This window comes from Chlamydotis macqueenii, chromosome 8 (assembly GCF_036417535.1).
Source record: "Chlamydotis macqueenii isolate bChlMac1 chromosome 8, bChlMac1.mat, whole genome shotgun sequence".
NCBI lineage: Eukaryota > Metazoa > Chordata > Aves > Otidiformes > Otididae > Chlamydotis > Chlamydotis macqueenii.
In genome coordinates, this window is record NC_141563.1 from 12,903,630 (window position 1) to 12,929,375 (window position 25,746).

The 25,746-nt window shown below is 46.2% G+C and overlaps 1 protein-coding gene across 3 annotated transcripts in view; it reads right to left on the minus strand.

Annotated features, from left to right (window-relative positions):
* Positions 1–339: 339 nt before the first annotated feature.
* The window catches only part of ACBD6 (acyl-CoA binding domain containing 6), an 88,057-nt gene continuing 62,650 nt past the window's right edge, over positions 340–25,746 (minus strand). Inside the window, exons 7-8 of one of the 3 annotated variants that reach the window (XM_086754106.1) lie at positions 5,084–5,114; positions 340–953 (exon numbers count right to left, since the gene is read on the minus strand). In XM_086754106.1, the coding sequence (XP_086610232.1) occupies positions 799–953; positions 5,084–5,114 (186 nt within the window). In that variant the 3' untranslated portion in view covers positions 340–798. Of the gene's footprint in view, positions 954–5,083; positions 5,115–12,292; positions 13,327–14,342; positions 14,649–25,746 lie in introns of those variants that run through there. The other 2 variants (XR_015259284.1, XM_086754107.1) reach the window with 2 other exon arrangements.

Genomic DNA, 25,746 nt, shown 5'->3' on the forward strand with positions numbered 1-25,746 from the left:
CGGGGACCAGCACGCGACAGGAGGACCAGGAGCTGCTGATGGAGGTGGGGTTCTGATGCCATTTAATTCAGCAAAAGAGCTGTGTGACGTCGTAAAGGTCCTCTCAGCTTGGAGAGGCTGGTTAGCCATGAAGAACTTGTCTTTCCTATGTCAGGTGAGAACCAGAGGGACGGCCAGACAGCTGTACAGCCCCGCTGGCTGCTGCAGCCCTCCCTGCCCCAGGCGAGAGCTTGAGCAGAGCTTTCCAAGGGCTATGACAGCGCTCAGCTGCCTCCCAACCTTCACGCTTCCAAGGAATCAAGTCACTCACTGCAAGATAAAACATGCAGAGGCTCTGTCTCAACACTGTGCTTTTCTTTTTATTTATAATACTTTGTTTGGACCCAGGGGAAAAAAAAATAATAATAAACCAAAACTCAACCTGAATGGGAGAGCCGAGCACCTCACCTGGCCCAGCAGCCCTCCCCACGGAGGGGCCCAGCAGCCACCTCTGGTGGGACACCCGATGCAGTTACTTGTGTTTCATACATTAAAACGACAGCTGGGGCCTTCTCCAGGCCCTGCTCCCCTCCCTCGCTCCCTCCCCCCCCAGATACTAATAAAAGTCAGAGCATGCAAGACCCTGATCCCATCCTGCCCGGGATATGTGCGCACTCGGCCAGCCAGCCTGGTGCTGGAGAGCCCACCCAGACCCCGTGCTCTAAAATTTCCCCTTTGAACTCCCAAAGGGTTTCGGAGGGCAGCGGGGGAAGATACGGGGGGTTATTGCAGAGCGTCTCTGTCCGCGTTGCTGCGGGGCTAGGTCTTGCCAGCCGTGTGCTGCTGCAGAGCCGACGTGACGGCTTTACAGTCCGTCACCTCCTCCGGCAGGCAGCCCTCCTGGTCCCGGAGCGTGGGGTCAGCTCCCGACTTCAGCAGCAGCTCCACAATGTCTAAAAACTCGCAGGCGGCAGCTGTGGGGAGAAAGGGAAGGGTTAGTCTGGGAATCCTGACCCGAGGCCACGGTGATGGGCATTTCTGGAGCATCGCTGTAGCTGGCGATCCTGTGCGTGTGCCAGAGGCAGGAAATGCCGTCTCAGCACCTGGCCAGGCGGAGCAGATAATTTTTCGGGGCAGTGTTCTGTACTCAATGTATTACTTGCCTTTGGATTTAGCAGTGCAAAGGAAAGAGAAAAAACAGAGTGAAAGCAATGAAAAACCAGCAATCCTGAGAGAGCGTTACTGGTGCAACCACAGCCCCAGAGCCTGGGCAGTTTGCAGGGATGACGCACAGGGTGCCTGGGCCCAGTTTGGATACTGCGCCTTCATGTCCAGGACTGGAGACAGACCCTAGAAAGGGCTACTGCAGCACCACAGGGACCCCTGAAGTGCCACCGGGAAAAGCCTTCCCTGCCTGCTTTTGTACCCAGAATTTATAATGTATTTGTAATTTATAACACATTTATAAACCCTCATCCCTCACCTCCCTCCTGAACCTCCCAGGGCTCCCCACGCAGTGTGTCCCAGGCAGGACACTGTCAGCACTGCCTCGCTCCCTGCTCCGATCCACCATTTCTCCCTGCAGAAAATCCCAATGGGTTTTAGCTGCCAGCCAGCCCTTCTCTGAGCAGCAGCTCCTGGGGCGCACACCTGTGCACACAGACAGTTGGTGATGGCACACCTCGCTTATTTCTAACCCGTGCCTCCGCTAGTGACTATTTTTTCAACCCTGATTTACTCTGCCAAGATAGAATAAAATTTGACCTGAGCTCTTCCCTGTCCTGAGGATGTAACAGCCTGGCAGCTTTCAGATCCCTCTCCAACCTTGCCTACGGATGTTAAAAAAAGAAAAGAACCACAAAAAGCAGGAAAACTCTGAACACTGAAGAGCCGAACTCGGCCGATATCGGCAGAAGTCCCAGTCCCTGGATTTTCCCTTAAGCCCGTGCAACACAGATCCTAGCGAAGCCGAAACTGCCTCAGCCCCCATCTGCCGTATGAGACCGTGGAGACAGCAGCTTCCTCTCGCATTGGTACTGGCTGGTTTTAATCATATTTCAGGTGCTTTTACAACGTTACAACTAACTCTTTTTTGCCGTTAAATGTACTAATTAGAGTGTCTTTTGCATTACTTGGCAGTTTTGTCCTGACCCAAAGGAACAAGTGGCAATGTTTAATTAAAATGAATTTGATGTGTGGTTGGAGCTTATACTGAAAAAGCTAAAAAAAAGGGGAAAAAAAGGGGGACGGTGTTGGTGAGGAAGCAGGTCGGGGTGTGGTTGAGGCTGAGCCAAAGGGTGACGGCACAGGGTGACGGCACAGCACCCCTGCACAAAGCAGCCTTCCAGGGGTGCCAAGGAAGCTGCAGCCGCAGGTCTTGGGGACAGGGAGCTGGTACCTACAAGGGGAAAGGTGACCTCCTTGTCCAGTGCCACCCATGGGCACAGCCCGTGTCCCCAGGTGGGCTGGGGACATCCCTGGGGATGAAAACATCTGCCAGATTTATCGCATCCTGGGACCCTCGATTTGTCAAGGGCCGGAGCGGCAGCCCTGACACCAGTATGGGTGAAGATGAATTTCCATTCAGCGCAGTTCGCCTTCCGACTCCATTAATCCTCAGGGTTCAGATGATGAATTTCTTTCTTTTTTTTTTTTATTATTTATTTTCCTTCCAGCATCCCCTCCCACTGCCCTGCCACAGCACAGAAAGAGCTGAACAGATGGTGCTTTGCAGGGAAGCCGGAGCGCCCATGAGGATAGAGAGCCTGCCCACTCCACGGCCACGTGGCCACAAGCGCTCGGAGAAGCCTTGATTTCCTCTGGGAGAGGCAGTGGCAATGATTTTAGTATTCCCGGTGGGTGGGTGGATGGATGGATGGAGAGGAGCTGAAGACTAACGGGCCGTTTAGTGGGGAGACTGTGCTCATACCCATAACATGGCACTGACCGCTGCCTCCAGCCCGGAGGAAAAGCAGGCCCGGCGGTGCGTCCCCATCCATGAGCCGGTGCCTTCGGACCGCGCTGTCGGCTGGCCTCCACTTAACCTCCGATTAAACTCGAGGTCGGCGTCGATCGGAAGGAGGCAGGATTTATAACCCACCGCAGGATGCAGTTTGACACCGGCTGTAATCAGGAGAGCTGTCACCACAAGGACAGCTGTCAGGCCACGCCGGCTCATAAAAAGGGATGGAGACACCCTAAAAGCAGTGGCTGTCTTGCTGGCCTTGCTGACGGGATTTAACCCTTCCCTGAACCTCCTCTAACAAACGGGAAGGCCGTAAAACAGCACCGCTTTGCTCAGCACCACCAGAGAGAGTTTCCATACGAGCTCTCACGCTGCTCCGCTGCAATTAACAGCTTGGTTACAAAGTGCTTACCGAGGTGGTATCAGGAGATTTTCAGTGAGTTCCAGTTTTGGGCCAATAGCCACTAAAATCAAAACCATTCACTCACTTAACAAGCTGTTTTCAAGATCGAGGTGATTTATGACCAGATCAGCTCAGTAAGGGAATGAGGACAGCCTGGGTGCAGCGACGGTCAGCCAGGGACAGCGGGGTGCCCACGGGCACACCGGACCTGTGTGCTAGTGACCCAGAGGGATGATTTACAGGGAGGGGAGCTGGGATAATACTCAAGGGGAAGAAAAAATGTTAACACTTAAAACATTCAAGAAAAAAACCCTGGTAAACTGTCATTATTGAAACATCTGAGCTGGGTGGATCAGAGAAACCATTTCTGAAACAATGTTAATTAAATCAGTTATGTTTGTTTGCTTTGTGTTAAACAACCAGCCTCAGCCACCAGCCAAAGGAATCCACCTGCAAACAATTTACATTATTACAAAGGTACTGGCCTTGCTGGAAGCAGGTGCTCGTGGCTAACTCACACACATGCTATGCTTCTGCACAACCTGCTGTGCACCCCTCAGCAGGCAGACATGTCGGAGTTAGGAGCAGGGGAGAGCATCTCCCCGGGAGAGAGAAAGCCCAAAATGCGCAACGAGCTGGGCAGAGAAAGAGGCAACGTGGCATTAAGTGCTGTCAGTCTGCAGACACTGCTGCACCAAGGAACAGATTTGCTGCTTCAGTAGAATGGTAAGAATTTGAAAAATAAAGTATCCTACAGGAAAGATGACATGGGGAGAAATTATACATTACTGTAATTACAGCCTCGGTTCAGGGGCCCTGGAATCTGGTAGTTTAGGTCCAGATCCAAACGCTGTGCCTTGGACTGATGGTCTGCAAAGCAATTTTGCCATCCTGCTAATGTCCTTGTGGAGTGATCAGAAAGAGAGAAAAAGACACAAGCACTTCAGAATGACAAGGATGCTCTTAATTACACAGTGACAGGCATCGAGAGAGAGAGTATAAAATAATAACTGAGTATGTCTCAATTTTGGAAAAAATAATGATATAGATTAAATCAATACTTTTTTCCTATTCCCTGCACACGAGCACCACATGTGTCACTTTAGTCTCTACTTTTCTCATTTGGAGATAGCACAGTCTTTCAATTAAAAGGATTGCTACAAAATCTCATATCTAATTAGCATTTAATTGTAGGAGGGACACAAACTGTAACTCTGCTTTGACGGTTTTGATAGCAGAGAAGCTGCAGCTCTCTATCAAGCAGGTTTGTCACCAGGACACGTGGTGGTGAAGGCCATCTTGCTCATCCCCTTCCCCTCACCTGCGTAACCTGTTAAAGCCGGTACAGACCCTCTTCTCAACTCCCTGATGGCCACGGGATTTAGCATCCCCTAACCAGAGCCACTCCTGGGTCCGGAGGTAGCAGAGTTCATCCTGGAGACAAACAAGCACACAAGAAAAACTCGGCAGAAAGTGCTTCTTTAATTGGGGAAAAGGAAGGCTCTAAGGTGAAATTCGCTGAGAACGAAAGGAGGACAGCAGTCTTCCTTGCTGCTTCTTCCAGGGCTCCTATTCATACCACGCTGGGATTTGCTGGTGGAGGTAGCTGCTGGTTAATCAAATCCAACTCCCCTGCTCATATTTCTGCTGAAATTTGCTTTCTGTGCATGGACCATTTACTCCAGCTGCAAATCCATCCTGTTAAGAGGGAATAACCGAGCCGAAAGGCAGCTTACCATAATGGAGTGCAGTCTGGCCTTCCCCGTCCTGAAAAAGAACGAGAGACTTGATTTTAGAGGTACAGGTAACGCTATGGGAATACAAGTAAATCTCAGCTTTAAATAAGCTGAATCACAGAAATATTTTAATTGACTAGATAAACAGCCCAGACACCTACCTACCTGGCAGGCGGACTTTGAATCATCATCCCTCATCAATTCATATTGATGGATAATCAATACCTATCCACGCATAAGAGCGCGTGGATCACGTCATGACATGAGTATAATTCAGTTCACAGCGTTATCACTTCCAGCCCATAAAAATGAAGGATTTCAATCCTACAGTCTTACTTGGGACCCTCACTCATCCTGATGCTTCAGTGCAAGATGCTTCCGTGCAAGCCCAGCCTTGGCCAGCTACCTGAAAGAATGGCAAAGCACGGGGATGCTGGCACAGCTCGGCGCGCTGCACTCTACAGCGCAAGGGAGCATACAGAGGAAAAAACCTCACTTTTTTCCCCAACTGTTAAATCTTAGGTCCTCGCTCTTCAGAATTCAAGTCTGGACAAAGGCAGAGCCAAAGCCATGTAATTTCTGTTGGGCTGCTGGCGTCCCTGCCGCACGAGGATGAGGAAAAGGCTGTGCACAGCACTCGGAGTGAGATCCCATTGCCCAGCTCACCCCCGTGAAACACCTGCGGCACAAGGACAAAGCAAACCAGATGATTTGAAGACTTTGGCACACAGTCCCTCTTCAAGCTAACACGTACGCCACTGCATCAGCTGCAATGGTTTGGGAAGCGCGTCCCGCTCCCAGACTCAGCAAGTGCGGGCAGGGCTTTGCCGGTGAGTGGTCGGTGCTCGAGTGGCGTATCCTGCAGTGGAAAGCCAGGCACCGCACCGTGCCACAGCCTCCTCCTGCCGCAAGAACAGGTGAAATAACAGAAGGAAAGAATTACTGGCCCCTTTACTTTCACTACTCCATCAGGATTAGCCTCTAATTCAGTTCTTTGCTTCCTTAATTTAGTTGCATCTGTTAATGGAGACTTAAGTTTTTAACTACCACCATCTTTGGGATTAAGGTGCAAATTCTACAGCCTGCTGTGGATTCTGGAGCAGGCAAAAGGGAAAAGAAGAATAGGAAAACAGGCAGAAATCCCACTCGTTGCTGTCTGGGGACTTTTGGTTTCCTAGCCTGTTTTTCAGTTTGCTATTAACCCTGTACAGCCGAGGAATCAGGAACGACTTGTGTTTCAGGGTGGGAGGTGCCACGCTTTGCACTGGGACACCGCGCCAACACAACAACCACAGGAGCAACAGGCACAAAAGAGAAAAGCCAGATCTAACAGTCATTTGCTGCCTAAACATCCGCGTCACGTCTTTACTGGGGAAAACATGGGGGGGAGATTTTTCCTTCCACATGCCACTATGCCCTATTTGTGGCACTCACGCCCACGTTTGGAGGCACTTCGTTTCGGAAGTGTGCCTCTGCCCAGATTGTGGGGAGCATAATGCAAATGGGTGCCCACTTAAAGACACCGCAAACCAAACAACTGAAGGAATCAAGGACGGTGTCCATTGATTATTCCACGCTAATAAGGTAACTGAGCTGAGGCAGAGCCCCGGAGCGCATGCCTGCTCCGAGGAGTGACAGGGCGGGCACTGACTTCAGCAAAATATGGAGCAGGGCTGGGGAAGAAGAGGCGGGAGCGCTACAAATGAGTTATTGGAAAGGCAGGCTTTCAAATATGCGGGTTGTGTGTGTGCTGGGGGATGGGAAGCCAGCTCCCTTCCGCATTGCCGCCTTCGAAATTTTAGCTGACAAAACCTACAGGTGAAGGGATGGAAGACGTGCGGCAGAAATCCCTTTCCATGGGAACGCTGTGCTGCAAAACTCCTTATAAAATACCTAGGACCACTCCGGGAAGACTACAGCCATTTGTTCCTCTTGCAAAGGTGTGCACAAAGCACTGCTGCTTCGGCAGCAGGCTGTGGGCTAACGAGGCTTTTTATTTCTCTTAGATGTACTTTCTGGCATTTGTCAGGCTGAGAAGAGAGCACAAGTCCTGGTACATGAAATGCATCTCTTTAATCCCAGTGTGGTTTTTAAAAAGAACTATTAGTCCAATGTTACGCAAACATTGTTTACACTTTATTTACGCTGTGGATTTTTTTTTTTCCCATTTGAGCCTGACGGCTGGCCAAATGCTGTTTGTTATACTTCTCAGATGCTATGCTATTTGTTTGTATTTTCTCTGTGACAAATTTTAATCCAGGTAAATGGAAAAAGCTCTAGTGTGGTCACTCACTAAGGGCCTTGAAATGCCCTCGGGAGGCTGCTGATCTCAATCCTTCTTCAATACAGCTTTTCGCAGCACCGTGGCTAATTGGGAGCCCGACGTGCCACTGAGCACAGTGCTTGGCTCCAGGTACGGCAACTCTGAGCCTTCAGCGCAAAACGGTCACACCTGGAAACTAATCAAAGACGGGCCGTGACAGTGAGGATTACAGCTCCCACCGCAGAAATTACGTGAGATGAATATCGCCTACCAGGTGCTGGAAATGTTTGTTCTACAACACAACAAGACGTGCAGGAGCGCCCTTAAGATGAATTGTAGCTGGCCTTGATGCAAGGGATAGTTCCCAATGTGCAATAGAAGGCAACATCACACATCAGCTGGAATAATGTCAACACGATGGGTTAAAAATGGGGAAATCAGAGCTCTGATTCAGTAAACTTCAACACAAAAGGGGGAAAAGGCCAGGCTCAAAGCCGTTACATAGCATTTCTGTACAGCTTTGCTTTCGGCTTGCAAGGCACTAGCAGGTATCCGTCCCAGAGCCCTTTGGGCAATATCCTGCAAAAAAAGGAGGAGCTCGTGGAAATGGCAGAACCCACATAGACAGACAGAAAACAACCTGAAAGGAAGGAAAGACCATTACAAACTCAAATGTAGAAGCGCTGAGTCCCACACATGTGAGTTACTGACCAAAACCAGATTGATTCCAAGCTCTTCTCTTGCCTTCTAAAGCCGCGTGCCATCCCAGGTGCCTTTTACAGCCTCCCGGCACATCTGGCCATGGCAGGGTGACAGCCGAGCTGCACGGCCTTCAAGGGAGATGAGAGCGTTTCCAAAGACTTCAAAAATAAAACCAAATGTCCATGTCTACCAAAACTGTCAAAACAAAGATGCTACAACATCACTGGTACCTCCTACATCTACACTCTGTGACAGATGTCACTCAATGAAAATCCAACTACCAGTGGCTAACTTATTGGATAACAGGATTGTGTTCTGCTCCTGAGAAATTTAAGTAAGAGAAATGAGAGAAGATGGACCAAGCGCAGATGGACCAACTGTCTTATCCGTTAAGTGGTACTATGGCTACTGCACGTCAATTTTGTCTTATAAGTGATAGGATTATATCGGTGTTGCCATCCCGTGTTCATTCCTTGGGAATTTCTGTACCCTGCTTAACCTAACACAAGGTTTCTGGACTGAGGGGCAGAGACATGGAAACGGCTTGGCTGAGCCCTGCTGAGATGCTGCACACGCTATAAAATACTATTGCCACTGCCCCGCCATGGCAAGAAGACCTTGACACGCCAGTGTTTGACTGTGCTGGTTTCACGAGACAGTTTTAAAAACAGTATTATATAAACATTGATCTTCCAGACTTGCCCCGCTTGCTCTCCTATCTGTGTTCAGAAACCTCTGTGAGCAGGCGGATAGTCCTAAGGGAGACACTGGCTCTTCCTCCATCTCACATGTTTTATTTAGCACAAGTACAGAAAGAAGAAAACCAAAACCATGCTGGTTACCTGGGCAAACTTTGGTCCAGCTAAATCCCATACTGGTGATGAAGCTGGGGCTGGACAGCCCTCCACACCAGTTGCAAGGGCCTGCACAGGACCCCATACCTTCTCGCGTGCTGGTCCACACTGAGACCTCACCTCTGTGCCTTCAATTACATCTCCAAGTGCAGACACTCATGAAAAGTACAGCAGAAAACATACACACTAGCCTCTCCCTTTTGAGAGATAGCACATACACTCTTTATTTTAAGGTATTCTTTCCCCCACATCACCTCTTCTTTCTGTTCACTTGTGGCACCTTTTCAGGTGGTTGTTCCCATTGACAGACTCCAAATGTTGGCAGGGATCGCAGGAGATAAGATCGATGAGGTGATAAGAGTGTTTAACATTGCTGGGTCCTGGGCAGCATGGATGGGCCGAGAGAAGATAAACATTTACTCTACATCTTTAGAAGGTGAGTGAATAAAAAGGGCTAGAATAATACAGCCTCTGAACAAGCATTGGTGCTTAGGAGCTGTGAATATAAATCTCTGAGCCTCACGACACACACTCACTCAAGCCGGGGAGATGAAAAATAGCGAGAAAATACTTCCCTCCACTTTTAAAAAGGGTTTTACTTCTCATTTATTTCCACTTTAGACTTCAATTTCCAAACAATTCGCTTTAACCTCATCATCTTTCAGAAGCAAAACCAAAATCCACGCATGGATCATGAGCAACTCCTATTTGAGCCCAAGCAAACAAGTGCAGGGCTTGGATATCCCCTAAGTTTCATTCCCCAATTAAATCTTCCACCTCCCTTGCCTGTGGGTAGGCTTGGCAGGGTCCCCTCTCTTCCTGAGCTGTCTCTCTCCAAAAGCTCTCTCCTCTGCCCCCTCCCTCCCTTCAGACCTTTTCCTGTGCTCGGCAGATATCCGTAAGGATGGAAGGTGCTAGACAGATATTTATCATCACCTCTCGGGCCCCTCTCCAGAGCCTCCACCAGGCTATCATTTGGCCTATCTTCTAAGTGCCTCACAGATAAATTAGATCTGCATAGAGAAGCAATTATTACATTTCTAATGGCATGGACCCTTACAACACAATCTGCTCCTGAAAGGCAAAGAAAATTGCGTTAGCTTTTGTTTGATTCAAAATTATGATCAAGGGAAGAGGGATGCCAAAGCCCTTTAAAGCCAAGCCTCCAAGCCGGGGACCTTTCTGTCTGGGGACCTCCCTGTTTATACTTGCTGCCCGAGCTCATACTCTGGGTTCATTTAGTTGCACTAACTTGGAGGAGCCTGCCACTTGCAAAGCTGCTCTTAAAATCAGATGTAAGAAAGCTCAGAAAGAACATGATGCCCAGGAACTGCCACTCGCTCCCTCCCGAAGCCCACAACTGTCAATGCAACCAAACGCCACCAGGCCCAGGAGTTCAGCGTGCCAGGGTTACGCTAATCCCTCATCGCCCTACTTTCTAGGTGTACCTAAATTTCCAAGTGCAATTTCAATGGGATTTATCACATCTACTATCATCAGCATGCAACGCTGCTGGCACAGAAACGGACCCTCAACACCCCACCGCAGACACGGCTGTCTTTAATCGCAAACCAAACAGATTTCTGAATCTCCACAGCGGCTCTGAAACTGTCTGGGCTGTTTTCCTATTGTGCGTTTTCACCCCAGTTTGCAGCTGGCACTCTGAGCACAACCGTGTGTTTGTACGTACGTATTTATACGTTGCTTCAAAGAATATTTGCTATTACTTGTTACTTCCAGCATCAAGCATCTTTCTGGACATCAAACAAACGTGCTGGTGCAATATAAAAGCTGCTGGGAAGCTCCAGGCTTCCTCAGCCCAGGGATCAAATATGTCTTTGGGCAGGGCCAGTGCCCAGAGCCGTAACAAGTGTCAGAGCGCGGCAGCTGAGCCAGCCTCCAACAGAACTATGCAAAGGCAATCCCAGGCTGCAAACAGGACAATATTCCTAAGGGCAAGGCACTAAAATCTCTCTTCTCAGGGTGCTTCTCTGCCCCCTCCCTGCATAAAAGTTAGTAGCTCTCGTACTGCTTTATCACTTTAGTGTGGCTGAGGCAGATACCTGGTTATTTAAGAGGCAGGATAAATGGGCTGAGACAGCTTTCCCATCCCCAATTCACTAGGGAATGCTAGGAAATTCCACCTGACACCGAGACCGCGCTGTGCTCTTAAACAATCTCCCGTCTGATCCGATTGTTCCCCAGTGGGGAGGCAGGCTGCAGCTCGCTCAAGAGTCATTGATTGGATTAACAGCCTAATTCCCAACAGATGAATAGAATACTGATGTCTTGTCAGCCCACATCATAGAAGGAAAACACAATCTGCTTCTACAGCCCCGAAATTTAACCCTTTGCTTCCCCGCTCCCCCTCCCCAGGGCACAGGGCTGAATGCAGGGGTCCAGCACTTTCAGCTCGAGATCCGACCCATTTGAATGAGAAAAGATGTATTAACCTTTGGGACGGGTTGCCTAATCATCTACATGCCACGGGATCATATGTTATTTTCCATAAGGCTGGTTTTGTAAGAAGCTCTCTTTTATCCTTTCTAGACAGAAGAGGTTTATGCCGTGGACCTTAATTTTTTTTGTTTCTTCTCTATTTTACCACCTGTTGTTAAAGGAAACACTGTATGTTTCACAGAAAGCGGATGAAAATTCATTAGCTTAACGATTTTTATTCTGAAATACACAGATATTGAGCGCGTTCTGAGTCTATCGTTTGATTAGGAGGACAGATCTGCCTGGAGAGGAGCATCCAGCCGCGTTGCAGGAGAGGCATCGCCGCAATGCCCTCTCCCTCCAGTGGCTCTTGCCAAGCCGCAGGGCAGGGGAAAGACACTGGGCACATCATTTGCTCTCCGAGAGCTCCTGTTCTCCACCTCCTAATGGAGTCACTAATGTTTTCTTACCTCATAGAAAGACTGTGATAAGAAATTAATTGCTACTGGTCAAATGTTCACTACTACAAATGCAGGACCGTGTGCATATTAAAGAGATTCTCCAAGAACAAAATTTATTTATGGACTCCTTGGCACTGTCTGCATTTATTTTCTTGCTCAGGAAACAAGAATAAATAAAAACCATTTGATTTTAATAAATGTATTCAAAATGACCTATTTTTTTCTCAGATCATCAGGGTCCATAATGCTGCGGGTTTTATTTCTTTCTAACAGCCACCTTTTTCGTTTGCTTTTACAAAACAGGCAGATACACATTCAAATACTCTCATTTTTCAGCAGCAATCCTAGAATATACAGAAATAAAGCTGTAGCACTCATGTCAGGACTGTAACCCATACTGAGAGGTGGCCTCTGGAGTAACTGATCCAAAGCTCTCATCAGCAATGGTTTACCATTGTTTTCCCACTTCTGCAAAGTGTACATCACCTGAGATTAGCCAGGTTGCTCTGTGAAACAGAAATAAGATATTTCCAGCTTCATTTGGATTTTACAGCTCGTGTGCAAAGCGGAAAAATTCCCACCATCACTCCTTAATTCTAAAATACTAATTAGCCCAACACTAACCAACACGATGGATAGGAGAGAAAGCATGAAAGGATGGAGTTGCACACTGCACATCCTTTTTTTTTCCTTCTTAACATTAAATACCTGTTAGCCATGACAGTTTCCCAGACTTCATAATTTCACTGTATTTATATGCCTATAAGAAGCTTGCTAGGAGACTGAATGAAAGAAACAGGCCTTCTCTCTCCTGGCTACCAATACATGAACCTGACAGAGAGGTCTTCAGAGAGATGCAAGGTGCTCGGTGTTCACAACACAGGCAGAGGGAAGGCAACAGTACGCATTAATGACAGAGCCGCCCTAACCAAAACAATTAGTGAGAGATGCTGCAAAGACTCAAACAATTCAATTAATGCAGTTTTAGCCCTAGTATTTTAAAGTCAATTCAAATTATTAGCTCCTTTTGCAATTTGAAACCATAATGTTTCATTTTCATCCCAGATGTGAATTGTTCCAGAGTGGCAATAAATAAATAAGTCAAATGACCCAGCCCAGCCCCTGTCCTGTGATATGGCTGCACTGTAGATTCACGAATCCAGGGTAAGGATGGGGACTGGGGCAGTTGTGCCCTGGAACCAGCAGACTGCTGGTTTTATAAATACATACAGAAATAATTAAAATCTAAGGGGTTTAGAAGGGTTAATCTCCTTTAAATAATCTCTGCCACAAAGCCTGTAAAGTCACTGCTGGCACCGTGCCCGCATGGGACCGGCTGTCGGATATCAGGACAGCACGTGTGGACGGGAGCAGAGAGATTAAGCGGAAGCGCTGCCGCGGTGGCCTATCAGACATGCTGCTCCCCTGCAGATGGCTCCCCTGGTCACTGCCGAGGGGCTGGAAACGCCGCGAGTAGGATCGGATCCAGTGCCAACCAGCAAGTCAACATGCCACTTGCTCCACCTGATTAAAGAGAGAGAAGGAAGCTTGATTAGGCTGCTAAATTTAGCAGCTTGGACGGGAGACAGCATTGCTGCCACTGCTCAGTTCACCTGAGCCCTTGCTGACTTCAAGGCAAATGCTGGTTTATATTTATTTAAAGGGAGCCAGGACTTCGGAAATAACCTCTTTTCCTACACAGGCTTGAACCCACAGCCCTGGGTGGCCAAGGAGATGTCGCACTTTTAATTGTCAGCTCTCATGGACTCAGAGCTGCCACTCTGCATTTCAGGATGCCCTCTTTGTATAAACTGTCATTTTAAAGCTAATGACTGAGTGACCATTAGGGATTAAGAAATCCAAAAGAAAGCAGAGGAACCACCTCTGTGCGGGCTGAAGAAGCGCCCTGTTTGAACCCACGAGTTTGATTTCCACCGATTTGGGCAAAGGCAGTGTCAGCTGAAACTCCCAAGGACCCTGCAGCAGTGGCTGGAGCACTGGCAGGGAGGTTGCGGTATCGCGATGGCTGCAGGCACAGTTGCAATAAAAGCACGGCCACGTTGTACGTGGCAGCGGTGCTGCAGGAGGAGCAGAGGCGCTGCTAACAGCCTATGGATCCTTTTATCTTTTAAGTCGGTGAGGATAAAGACTCTGGAGACTCTGTTTTGGTCTCACAAAGCTTCCTCGGCTTGGTGTGCAAAACCAAAACTTTCCACGTTGAGATGGTCTGAACCATCCTCTGAACTCATTAAATGAGGTCTGGATTTTATTAAGCCAAGCTTGGGGAAGCTTAGGGTAGCAGGGGAGCTAAATTACAGTGGCCCATGGCCCTCAGTCTGAAAGGTACTACTTTTTTTTTTCTGCTCCTTTCGAAAAATCCAATACCAGGGACCTTGCTCAGACATCTCAAAGCATCTCAGGATAGTGCCGTGCCCTGCAGCCTCCAGACAGCCTTTCCTTCCCAAGCATGCCTGTTTCTTAAGGATGATGACTCCTCTTTGTGGCTAATCTGGAATTAGAGAGGACATTCGCACACTCACAGCCGTCTGCCAGAGGGGGAAGGCATCAGAGCCTGGATCCTGCCCCGAAGTGGACCACTGCCAGGGAGAGGCCGACTGCACGTGGTGACTTAAGAAGCTCCTGTCTCATCACCTCAAAGGGTTGCTGTTTTTGTGACATCCAACAGCCTTTTAGCAGCCTCTGTGAATTGTATTAGTAGCTGATTTACCATTTTTTATTTTATAAGGCATGAAGCTGCTCTTTCATTTGATCATCCACCACCAAGTACAACTACGCGTCAGACTCTGAGAACTCCCCTCTCAGTCTATGATCGTTGGGACTGCTTCCTGAGGGAATAAAGGATAAATAAATAGAGAGGGAAAAGGTTTATCGGTACTGCTTATTCACAGACAATCAGGTTTCCAAACAGCTATTAATAAAGTGCCAATACCAAAGAAAAAAAAAAAAAAGAAAAATATCTGGAGAAAACTGCCTCAGGATATCAAACTATATCAGTAACTGGGATTTCTCGATGGAGCCACAGTGCTATTAAAATAAAGCTGAACTAAGTACTTTCAGTTTGGTCTGTCATTACTTATTTAGCAAGATGCAAAATTGATCTTCACTTTAAAGGGCTCTTTCAAAGTCTAGAGGCAGCACTTGCTCCCTCCTTGTGCTATATAATAGAGGTGTTCCTAATGAAATTCAGCAGGAGCTGGAGGCAACCAGGGAAAACTGCGGCCAACTTTATAACAGACAGATTTATGTTCAGGGATGTCCTGCTTTTCGAATGAGTTATACTGCACAGGGCAGGAATAACAGGTTCACCATTCATGGGTTGTACAAGCACAGCAGAAGGTCAAGTTCCTTGGTGCTGCTCGGTTTGAGCTGAAGGCTGAGGCTGCTGTCACATCTAGGGCTGAGCTGAGCGGGTCCATCCCATTTCCTACTAAAGCAGCCCAGGGAGCCCTGGGACCTGGACATCTGTCCCCAGTGCCTGGAACTGGAAGCAGCCCATTTCACACTGGGCAGACAGCTAGGGAGGAGCAGATGGCAGGTACTGGTGGTGGCAAGCGACATGGGGCAGAGCTGAACCAGTGACCTCGAGGTGAAAGGCTTCGTATCTCCCATTATCAATCCCCAGAGCCCCTTCCAAAGTAAGTGTTGATACATTAATCTTTCTGACTGATGGAAACAAACTGCAAATATAACGTTCCATGGGGGAATTGTTATTTATTTTGAGCCAAAACTATGCTTAAAACCATAAAGTTAAGGGCACGCTCAGGTTTTGTGTGTCATTGGAAATGTTACTAGTTAATGTCAGCCTTTTTCTCTTCCAAGTATCAAATTTAAAAAGCACGTCACCACGCATTAGTCTCTGAGCAGAGCCCCAGTGTGGATTGCTGTGGTAAATAATAAACTGGTGTTTGCGTTTCCTCCTGTGCATGCTGTCTTCCTAAATAGTTTAATAAGAAAGGAGTATATTTAGGAGTGCCTCGATGAAGCATGTTGTGTTGGATAAATACCTGCACATCAGGACACTTTTCAAAGCCATCAGGCAGAGGGGTCAGTCTGTTGTGGGTTTTTTTAAAACTGCACAAGCTAATGCTTTAAGAGTGTCTTGATGGAATCAGGGAAATTGGATTGTCCCCCCATTTGCTGGCCTAAAACAAGCCTTTTTTTATTTATCCCATTAGAGGAACACAAGAGAAACCTTTTAAACGACACTAAAATTTTCCCTGCATTGCAAAACCCAGTCAAAAGGGTTTTAATTTTCCCTGAGACCTCCTAAGTAATGCAGTATGTCAAGGTTTAATACATTGCGTGTAGGGGATTGTCTATATTCTGTGCCGTTTCACCAGAGTGACTCTGTAGGGTGAGTCCTGCTGGCTGGATTTGGTCCCCGCCAGCACCGAGCCGCTCAACTAGCCCACACCACTTTACATCCACTCTGGTGAAACAAATAGGCAAGTGATAGTGAGACGAGATGCGTCTTCCCCTGGATCAGTCCGGGATTCCCAAAAATTCAGTAGCGCTGATTACTCTTCAGTAGTTTTGGTCTGTGAATTGGGGCACTGGGTTTTTGTGAGAGCTTGTAATTTATAGGCTTTATTTACTTATTTATAAGAGACTTGGCAACAGGCACTTATGTTCACAAGGCTCCAAATTCCTCTGGAGCATTTAATATGACAAATATAAACTGCATACCAGAGGCAGAGCCCAGGACTGAAAACTGGCAGCACACAAAGCGCTAAAGCGCACCGGCTAAAGACAGCAGCACGGTCACATACCCTTTAACGGCTGGGCATTAATGCCAAACCAGCTTCTCCCAGCCCCCCCAAGTCCATCCCGCTTGTTAGCCAGTCTGTAAGCTGGAACCTACGCATGATCTGTTCTCCCACAGTAAACTGGTAACGTTTGCTACTAAAATATAACATTATTTTGCTCCTACAGGATAAGGGAGTTCTCTATCCACGTTGTCCCTGTTTCTTTTTTCGAACAGTGAACACGTCGTCATACCACAGCAGAAGAGGACCTGCAGCGCTAAGTAATTTGGGGCTGACTGTATAATCCTCTCCAGCCCCAGTCTGGCAGGGAGAGGAGGAACTGGAGAGCAACGAGCATCTTCTGAGCTGGGGTACGTGAGCCCTGAGCTCACACATGCACACCGAGAGCTGGGAAAGGTGCAGAGCTGGGGAGAGGAGGCAAATCTCAGCCTCTCAACTAGTAACAATAAAACACAGCCCTGAGACTAAAACACTGCCCCCTGATTTTCCCTGTAGGGCTGCACAATCTATTTTACAAAATGTCAAAATTCAGCACAAAAATTGGAAAAAGGTGGTGGGGGGGAATAAATCAGACTGGCTGGTTATTGGACCAAGGGCTGTGTTAAAAGGATCAGGAGGTGGTGGGCCGAGCAGTGGGGGAGGGAATGGGATAAAGTAGTGGGTCTAATCAAATCAGTTTAAAAAGCTGCAGCCTCTCCGAGTTAACCTTGCCAATCAGAGAGCGAGCGGGAGCATGTCTGTGCACATTAAAGCGGGAGCGTGTCCTTGAACCCGCAGCATACTCCATCCTCCCCCCCGGCAGCCCACGCAGGCTGCGTACCCAACACCCTCGGCAGACAGCAGGAGAAAAGCCCAGGATTAGGTACCCTCCTCAGCCTTGCTCAAGTGGAAGTCAACGCGGCAAAGGCAGCTCGGCTGCTTCCCTGTGATTAGAGGTGAGCTCGTGGGATTAAGCCAGCAAGAGTTGGAGATATGTTAAAAAACAAACAAACAAACAAAAAAGAAACGAAAGGAGAAATCCTCCCATTGACAAATGTTGCTGTACTGAGTCTGGCAGCCATGAGATGCATTACTAACCTTTGCTAATGACTAAGGGCACTGAAGTCACTTTAAAATAAATATTCACTAGGAATTACACGGGTAATCTAAAGGGATTATCCTGCTGCCTTAACAAGTCCATAAACTAAACATTAAATGGTCTGCACAAGTGTTTGCATTAATTTTGACCCAAATCAACCCTTCTGCTAAAAACTGTAGAAAGCCAGATTCAGTTTTGGAAACCATGTGTCTGCTTTGAGTTGGCGTTCTTATAAATTCCCCCAGATCCTCTGTTTTTTGAAGGAAAAGTGGGACTGAGCTCTTGGAAGCCAGGAGCCTGCCAGCAGCCAGGGAAAGGCTTTAGCAGAAACACAAAGCAGCAGGCACAAATCCAGTTTGCTACATAATGCCCTGTGGCAAAAGTATCCGTGTTTAGAGTCTTAGCTCCAGCTTGCTCTTCTTCCCGACGGAGAGAGGGAAAGCGCAGTGTGGGGAAGAAGGAGCTCTGCCACAAACAGTGGCTGAATCTGAACCATTCTGTGCCTCAGTTTCCCCACCTGTAAAATGGGGAACTTACCAGGTGCCTTCCAGCTGGGGCACTCGACCCCGTGCCTCAGACTAGAGGGGAATTCAGCTGAAGCGGGGCTGTGTGTCTGACCCAGGCTTAGCAGCCGGGATTCAGGCAGGTCAGGAAAGCAGGAGTGAAGGCATTTGCTTCAACAACAGCTCCTGTGCACCAGTCTGCAGCTCCTGACAACTTCTTTGTCTGTACACGAAAAAGTATAGTCTAAATACACAGATGTCTTAAAGGGGATGTCTTAAATCTCCTCCAGATGTCTTAAATACAACTTCTGCATCTAATTCCAAAGATCGTATCAAACACAAAAGAGGAATAAGTAGGATAGAGGAATAAACAAAAGTACATCGATGCTTCCTTCCAGCAGGCACTCCAGACCCGGCCTTAGAAAGAGGACTCGGGCTTTTCCTCATTTCCCAGCCTGCGCTGCAGGCCGGGGAACACACCAGAGTTTTCAGGACCCCTCAGTCCAACAGGAACGGCGCATCTCCAGCCTGTGATCCGACACACTGGACACGTGCCTGCCTTGCAAACCTATGTAATCTTTTTTAACCCAGACTTCTTCACCTGTACACCCGAGTCGGCCAGCATGCACACTTCTGAAGACAGCTATTTCCCTAAGGCATGCTGAATTCATTTTTAAGAGTGTAACAGGACTAAGGGAATTGAAAAGATATAAACTCCTTTTAAATCCCACTGCTCCTGCACAATCACTAGCAATAAGCTAGGGCCCTCTTGCAGCAAATTAGGAAAGTGAGGGACATGATCAGGCTACCTGAAAAGAGAAATACGCTATGGATCTGAAGAAACCAGGTCCCTGAAGCCCTTTGGGGTTTGCTGTACAACTTAAGGAAAAGAAGACTCAGACACAATGGGAAGCTGGCAGAGAAAACACAGTCCAGAAAAAGATCAATACTTTAAAAGCTTCCTTTTACTGATGAAGGGAAGAAAAACATTTGCAATCTTTATGTCTTTTAAAGACCTCTTAACAATATTCAGAAGTATCCACTTTTTTTTTTTTTTGTGTGTGTGTGTGTGTGAGATTAGAAAAAGCCAGTAAAGTCTAACCTGGTAAAAACCTAATTTCACAGGAGATCTTATTTGAAAGCCTTGGTAACAGGAGTGGAAGTGCTGTCTATCACCCACTGAAGGCAGTACAGGAGGAGTGCAAGAGCATTTTAAACTCAAATGCCAGGCAAACATGAACAGCAAGTAAAACCACAATTTTACACACTCTCAAATGAAAAATCATTCCACTAAGTGAGATTTCTTCCCTCTGAAATACATATTTTTTATGAACTACTAAATACAGGCTAGAAAAAAATTAAGATATAAAAACTAGGACTTCTGTCTTTAAAGAAGATTAATTCTCTCCTTTCCTTTTTAAATAAACAAACAGTTTCAAAGTTTTCTTCATACACTGTAAAAGAATTAAAGAGGAACAGATCAACACCCTCCTCACTGATTTCCATCTGCTAACAGTGACTTAAAACAATCCCTCGCAGCTCAAAGAGCCCTGAACAAACCTGAACAAACCCTGAACAAACAATCTCTTCAGTCTTTGCTAAGCCAGCTCTAAACCAAAACACTAACTGCCATAAAAAAACACAGTTGCTATTTTCACTCCCTATCCCAGCTGGCAAGGGCTGGGATAAGAGAGCTTTTAAAGAGCAGCCACAGAGCCTGGCAGGGCAAACCCCTGACCACAGGAGCATCTCTGCAGCAGAACTCACCCATGGACACCAGCCTCACAGGGTGGGCTGGCAGCATCAGTGCTTTCTCAAATTGGTAGATAATTCACACCAGCAAATATACCTGCAGGGTTCACTGCAGGATTTAAATTGGCAGAAATCATGTTTATGTGTCTATTAACAGGGAACACCTGTGGGACTTGCTAATATCAGCTGCTCTGCAGCTACCAAGGATGTGTGAGTGGAAAGGGAGACCTCACAGCAGAGCCAGCTGCTCCTGCTAAAGCCCTCCTGAAAGCAATATGAAGCCTGCTAGCTGTGTTAAACATGGATATTCAAATATCAGCTGCTTTCAGAAAAGCTCCTCCAGAAAACCACCAGTCCATCCAGGATAACTCACCCCACTGCACCGCCTGGTCATGCCACAAAGTCCCCCAGCACCTCAAGCAGAATGGAAACGATGGCTTCAGTTTGTACAAACGCAGCATACGTAAATGTATATACCGGGAGCATGCAAAGTTTATGTAAGGAAAGCTCTTCTGTGGGCTGCATCAATGTCTGAAGCCTAAAGAAGACTGAATTTGGATATGAAAATGCATCGATTACTGTATTTCTCTGGGCTGATACAAGCAGTAAGGTAAGGAAAAGCTGTGCAATATCTGTGGGTAAAAGGGGTCAATTTTTGGTGTTTTTTTTTTTTTTTCTTTCTTCAGAATACACAGTTATGGGAGATGCTTCCTAAGGAGAACGGGTGAATGTGGACTTTGACCATCCAACCCCCTCAGAAAATCTTTTCTGCTGTAAGCAGGACTTCCAGCCCAAACATTCCTTCTGCTATTCTACTGCTGGTTCTGCAAAAATTACCCCACATCTCTGTGACCCCGTGAAGGGAGAAGCCCCCAAGTCCCTATAATTTTATGCAGTTACAGTTGTCATTGGAGCAACTGTGCAACAGCATAAAATTCAAAGATAGACAGCTTCACTTGGTGGCTTTTCACACCTTGAGTGCTCAGGAGACAATACCCTTCTCCGAGAAGAGGCACAGTATTATAGAGCGATGGTACACATTAATTTCTAAAAGAGGATTTTAATCATGCAACGTCCTCTGTAGTCGCATAGAATTTAATCTCATTGCCGACAGTGGGTGATGGGGGAGCATGTTAAGTGGAAAAGTTGTATTCAAGACCTTCTTTCAGATATGTGCTACAGGCAGTCCCTTGGGAGGAAGAAAATGACCCAAACTGGTCTCTCTCGCTGCTGACCGCCCCGGCCCAGGGCCCCAACGTACCCTAGCCACTCACAGCAGAAATGCAGGCGCGTTCCCAAAGTTCTGCGCAAGGTTCAAGTACACGTATTAATACAGTTAGCATTTATCAAGGCTTACTTTACAAATATTGATTTATTAATCTAGGCAAGACCCAGGGATATATGCACATAGTATTCTCATGTTAGTTACAGAAACTGAGACACAAAAAAAACCTCATTGTCTGACTTACTCAAGGTCAAACAGGAACGCAGCCCACAGCCAGGATTCATTTCAGGATGCTGAGCACCCAATGCTACGCTGTGACTATCAGGACATGCTGTCCTTTTCCATACGAGGTCTTTCCTCTTCTCATAAGACCTGCTTTACCTAAGCCTACGTTTAGTCTTGCCTTGGGAAGGCAAGACCTCCTTGGGAAGGAAAACTACTGAGGAGCCAAAAGTTGAAAACCATATCTCTCCCAGCTGCTAAGGAGACCCACCGCAACTGGGATGGCCTGCTGGCACGTGCCTTCTGGATGGTTATCTTCAGTCTTGTTCTGCTTTTGCCAAGGACCACTCACAGGCAGCTTTACAAGTTTTGGTCAATTAAACAATTAAGTGTTAAAGACAAAAATCCCACGGGAATTAATATAACTTGTCCCACTTGTTTTAATGGGACCTTAAAGCTTATATGAAAAGCTCTACTTGGAATAATGAATAAATTATTTTTTAGAAGTTCCTATGGAATGAAAGTAATCACTGCCTAGGAGGGATAAAATTAAACTATTATTCCCTCTGTGCTCCCCTCCCAAGAAAAAAAAATACTTCCCCAATATATCTGAAGTTAGGGCAACCTCGGCGATGGCCCAACAGAATACAATTCCATAAAAATCACTGAAGTTAGATGAAAAACAACGCAAGTTTTCAAGGACCACACATCTGATGCCTGCTCTCTAAACTAAGTGAAACTACTGCGTAAGTCAGTCACTCTGTAAACACCTGTAACCATTCTTTCGAGGTATTACACCAGTGTCGGGCTCTAACGGATAAAAATGAAGCATGAGACAACAGATCTACTTGCTTTAAAATCCTGAGGCACTGGAAAGAATGACCACGTGCTTTTGCATATGATAGCCATGTCCGCAGCATGGGAGCACTGCAGAAAGTTAAAAGTTCCTGAGTGATAACTATATGCTATGTCTGAAAGAATAGCCTTTAGAAGAGATGAAATTCAAAGAATACTGCAGAACCCTGCATGAAAAGCATGGCAATCCATTATGTGCACCTCCTTATAATTTATGTCACTGAACGCACGGTCTGTTCTTTCCACTTGCAGTTTGCCTGGAACATGGGAAGTGTGCTGCTTGGGCAGCCAAAGTCAAGCCCAAAGTCTCAGGGGAGACAACAAGACAACATGAGAAAAGAGGATAGAGCTTTGTCAATCACCGAATGCTTAATGACAGAATTAAAGCCTGTATTTGGTCCTCATCTTTCTCCAGTTGCTCCTTCACTTGGCTGCTAAAATCCCTGATTTTGTTAACAAAACTTGGGCAGGAGAGTTGACTACCAGAATATGCCAGACAACGTCTCCTTACAGGAGATTCTTAAAGAAGTGTGTTATTCATAAACACAAAGAAAATCCTATTTATTTGTCCCCTCCCCAAACCAAACCCATCATATTTATGACGAGATTTTAATTTATTTTTAAGTGCTTGAAAATGTCCTTGTAAGAATTTAATTAAAAAACCCCCTAATTTCCATTCACATGTACTTCGACACAAGTGAAAACAAAATGACTTACAGTCTAGCAGAGAAGAAACATTTCATTTGCTGTATTCCAGCCTGATTCAGATGTAAAAATTAAGAATGTGAATAGACTAGGTTAAACTACATAATTAAGTAAACATAGACAGATATTGTGTATCTGATTAGCAAAAAGAAGAACTAAATTTTCTATAAAGGCTATATTTAGCTGCAAATGAACATGTATTTTAATGGCTACTAACCAATGAAAATCAACCTTTCCTTAGAAAAATAACCAAGAACTAGATTTAAATTGATTATTAAATCAATTAAATCAATCCAACCTGTCAGAATCTTTCTCATTAGAGTTGCTGTTAGATGCAAAGCTGCTGCCTGTATGGTATGCCCACCCAGGCAAAACACAGAATGATGCAGTGCCAAAGGTTAGTGACAGCATAGCACCTTCGCAACACATCCACCCCAAATTACGCCAGAGGCTGCTGAGTTCTAATGCGTGCCCAGACCTCTCCCAAACTGAGTGCATCCATTAATACGTGGAGCCCATTAATGTGCCCTATTTTTCTGTATTAACCAAGCAAACATAAAAAAAGTGGGTCCCTGCAACAGTCTGACCCATTTTGAGAGTCCAGCGAAGCCAAACGGACTTTTATTTCTTAGAAAAAAAATAAAAATTGTGCTTAAATATAAAGCAACCAGTTGCAGCATTGTGGGATTAGTTGGATGAATCCTTCAGCGGATATAATCAGCTTAATGGCAACAAAGATCACAGCGCGGTTAGCGCAGCTGTGACACTCAGAAGCGTTGCACCGAAGGGGAAGGTTTGCATGAGGCTGGAACGCTCACTTTTATTTTCAGCCTTTTTTTCCTCTCGCTCTCCGTGCAGTCAACATCCCCATCAGCTCCATTAGCATGAAAGAATTAAAGAGGGAAATGGGTAAGGTGGAGCAATTTACGTCTGTGGGTCAGCATACTTACACAGCGTCATATAATTCAATTAAATGGACAAATAAAGTGGTGCTAGTTGTTTTCCAAACTCAGGTTAATTTTAACTTAATTCCCACGCTGCTGCGGGGTAAAGGGCTGCCTACTGCCTGAGGCTGCCTGATGCACAGCTAAATGACCAGCTATCTATTAGGGGAAGGAATGCTGTAGAGTCCTCCTGCTCTTACTGTTAGGATACTCCTAAGAGTGTCGTTACTCTGAGGATATTCTTAGTATACTTATCTTCCCACAAAAAAAAAGAGACTGAAAGTAAACACTTGATTCCCCTAATTATAGCTCTATTTGCACCAGCAAATCCATTGCTCTGTATTACACCTTTTCTCACTGTTAAATTGCAAAAAAATACAGTAGAACACAATGGATGTAAGATTTTAGCCTGCGCTGTAAGAAATATTATTTTCTAGACTTCTTAAATTAAGCCTTTCACCGTTAAATCCAGTTGTCTACCTCTCACATACAGTATTAACACACACACAAATAAGCAACTAAATCCTCATCTATTTACAAAAACTATTCTGTTTTTGGTTTTTGCTTCCTCCAGGAAAAATCCCCTGAGATGCAGGTGAACGCACTAATGACTGAAAACAGCTGATAAATACAGAAGAGCCACAAATCTGTTGTCTGGAGGAAACATGGATAGATACGGCAAAAGTACGAACACCTTAGAAACAAGCCGTTTGCTGTAAAGCTTGCTGAGGTCTTCTGCTCTCCGGGCTGGTAAAACTCAAGCCTGTGCAGCTGCACCCTGGCACAAGAGCTCTGAAGGAGAATTAGTTTCTATTTGCAGAGTAAAGACCTTTTTCAGTACCACAACGTTTTGAAGCCTTTAAAACAAATCAGTGCTTGAAGATCCATAAATAATACCAGTGTGCCCCCTCTTCCTCAGCCAAAACTTCCTTTTCTTTCTCCAGAACATCAGTTCAACACCCCGCTGTCATTCTCCCCACTAGAAATACTTGCATTTCAGCAGTTCTGCATGGACATAATTTGTAAAGTGCTAGGCAAATAAGCAGACTCTGAAATGGGAAACGTTATTGACAGACTACCTGGCACTGAGCTTGCAAACCCACCAGGAACGCGAGGAGTCTGGATTTGCACATGTCAAGTCCATCACCTTAGGAGGCTTTCAAAGTTTTGCTTTTGTGACTCTACGAAACGCATTTCTGAAGCCATTATATGAATTAGTTGCAAAGGGGTGGGGGGGAAGGAGGAGCAGTTAAGAACAGCAATACACCCCTATGAGGACATTTAGAAGCATCTGGCTCAGAGATATTAAGAAAGGAAAGAAAAATTAATCATGCTGGCTAGGAAAAAAAAACCTGGCATCAGCACAGCCACCTTGTCATAAGGCAGATATTAATAATGTGAACCTCCAGGGAACACTCAGACAGCTGAAAGATCCACTTGTTGGCTATCGCAGAGCAGGCAGATTTAACTGATGCCTCTTTGAAACCTTCTGAATCTTACACTAAAACACTGCTTGGGATTTTTTTTTTTTGCAGCAAAATAAAATCCCCAGTGCTAAAGATCAGACATTTACTGCATTCCTCTTTGTTTCGCAGATGGTATCAAAGAGAAAGCACAAGGGAGAGAAACACACCTTGCTGCTTATAATCACGTGCTGTCGGCCGCAGCAGAACAGAGCAATGCCCAGTAACTGGGTGCAAAAATATCCAATGTTAAAAGCTGATAACTAGGATGTTAGGAAAACAAAAGGATTCACTCCTGGGGATACCTAGGCACCTCACTCCAACAGACTCCGACAGTGGGAGGCCTCATCAGGCAGTAGACACTTAATGTTTTGTAGACCTGTGGCTTAGCTGCCCAGTAGCTATGAGGG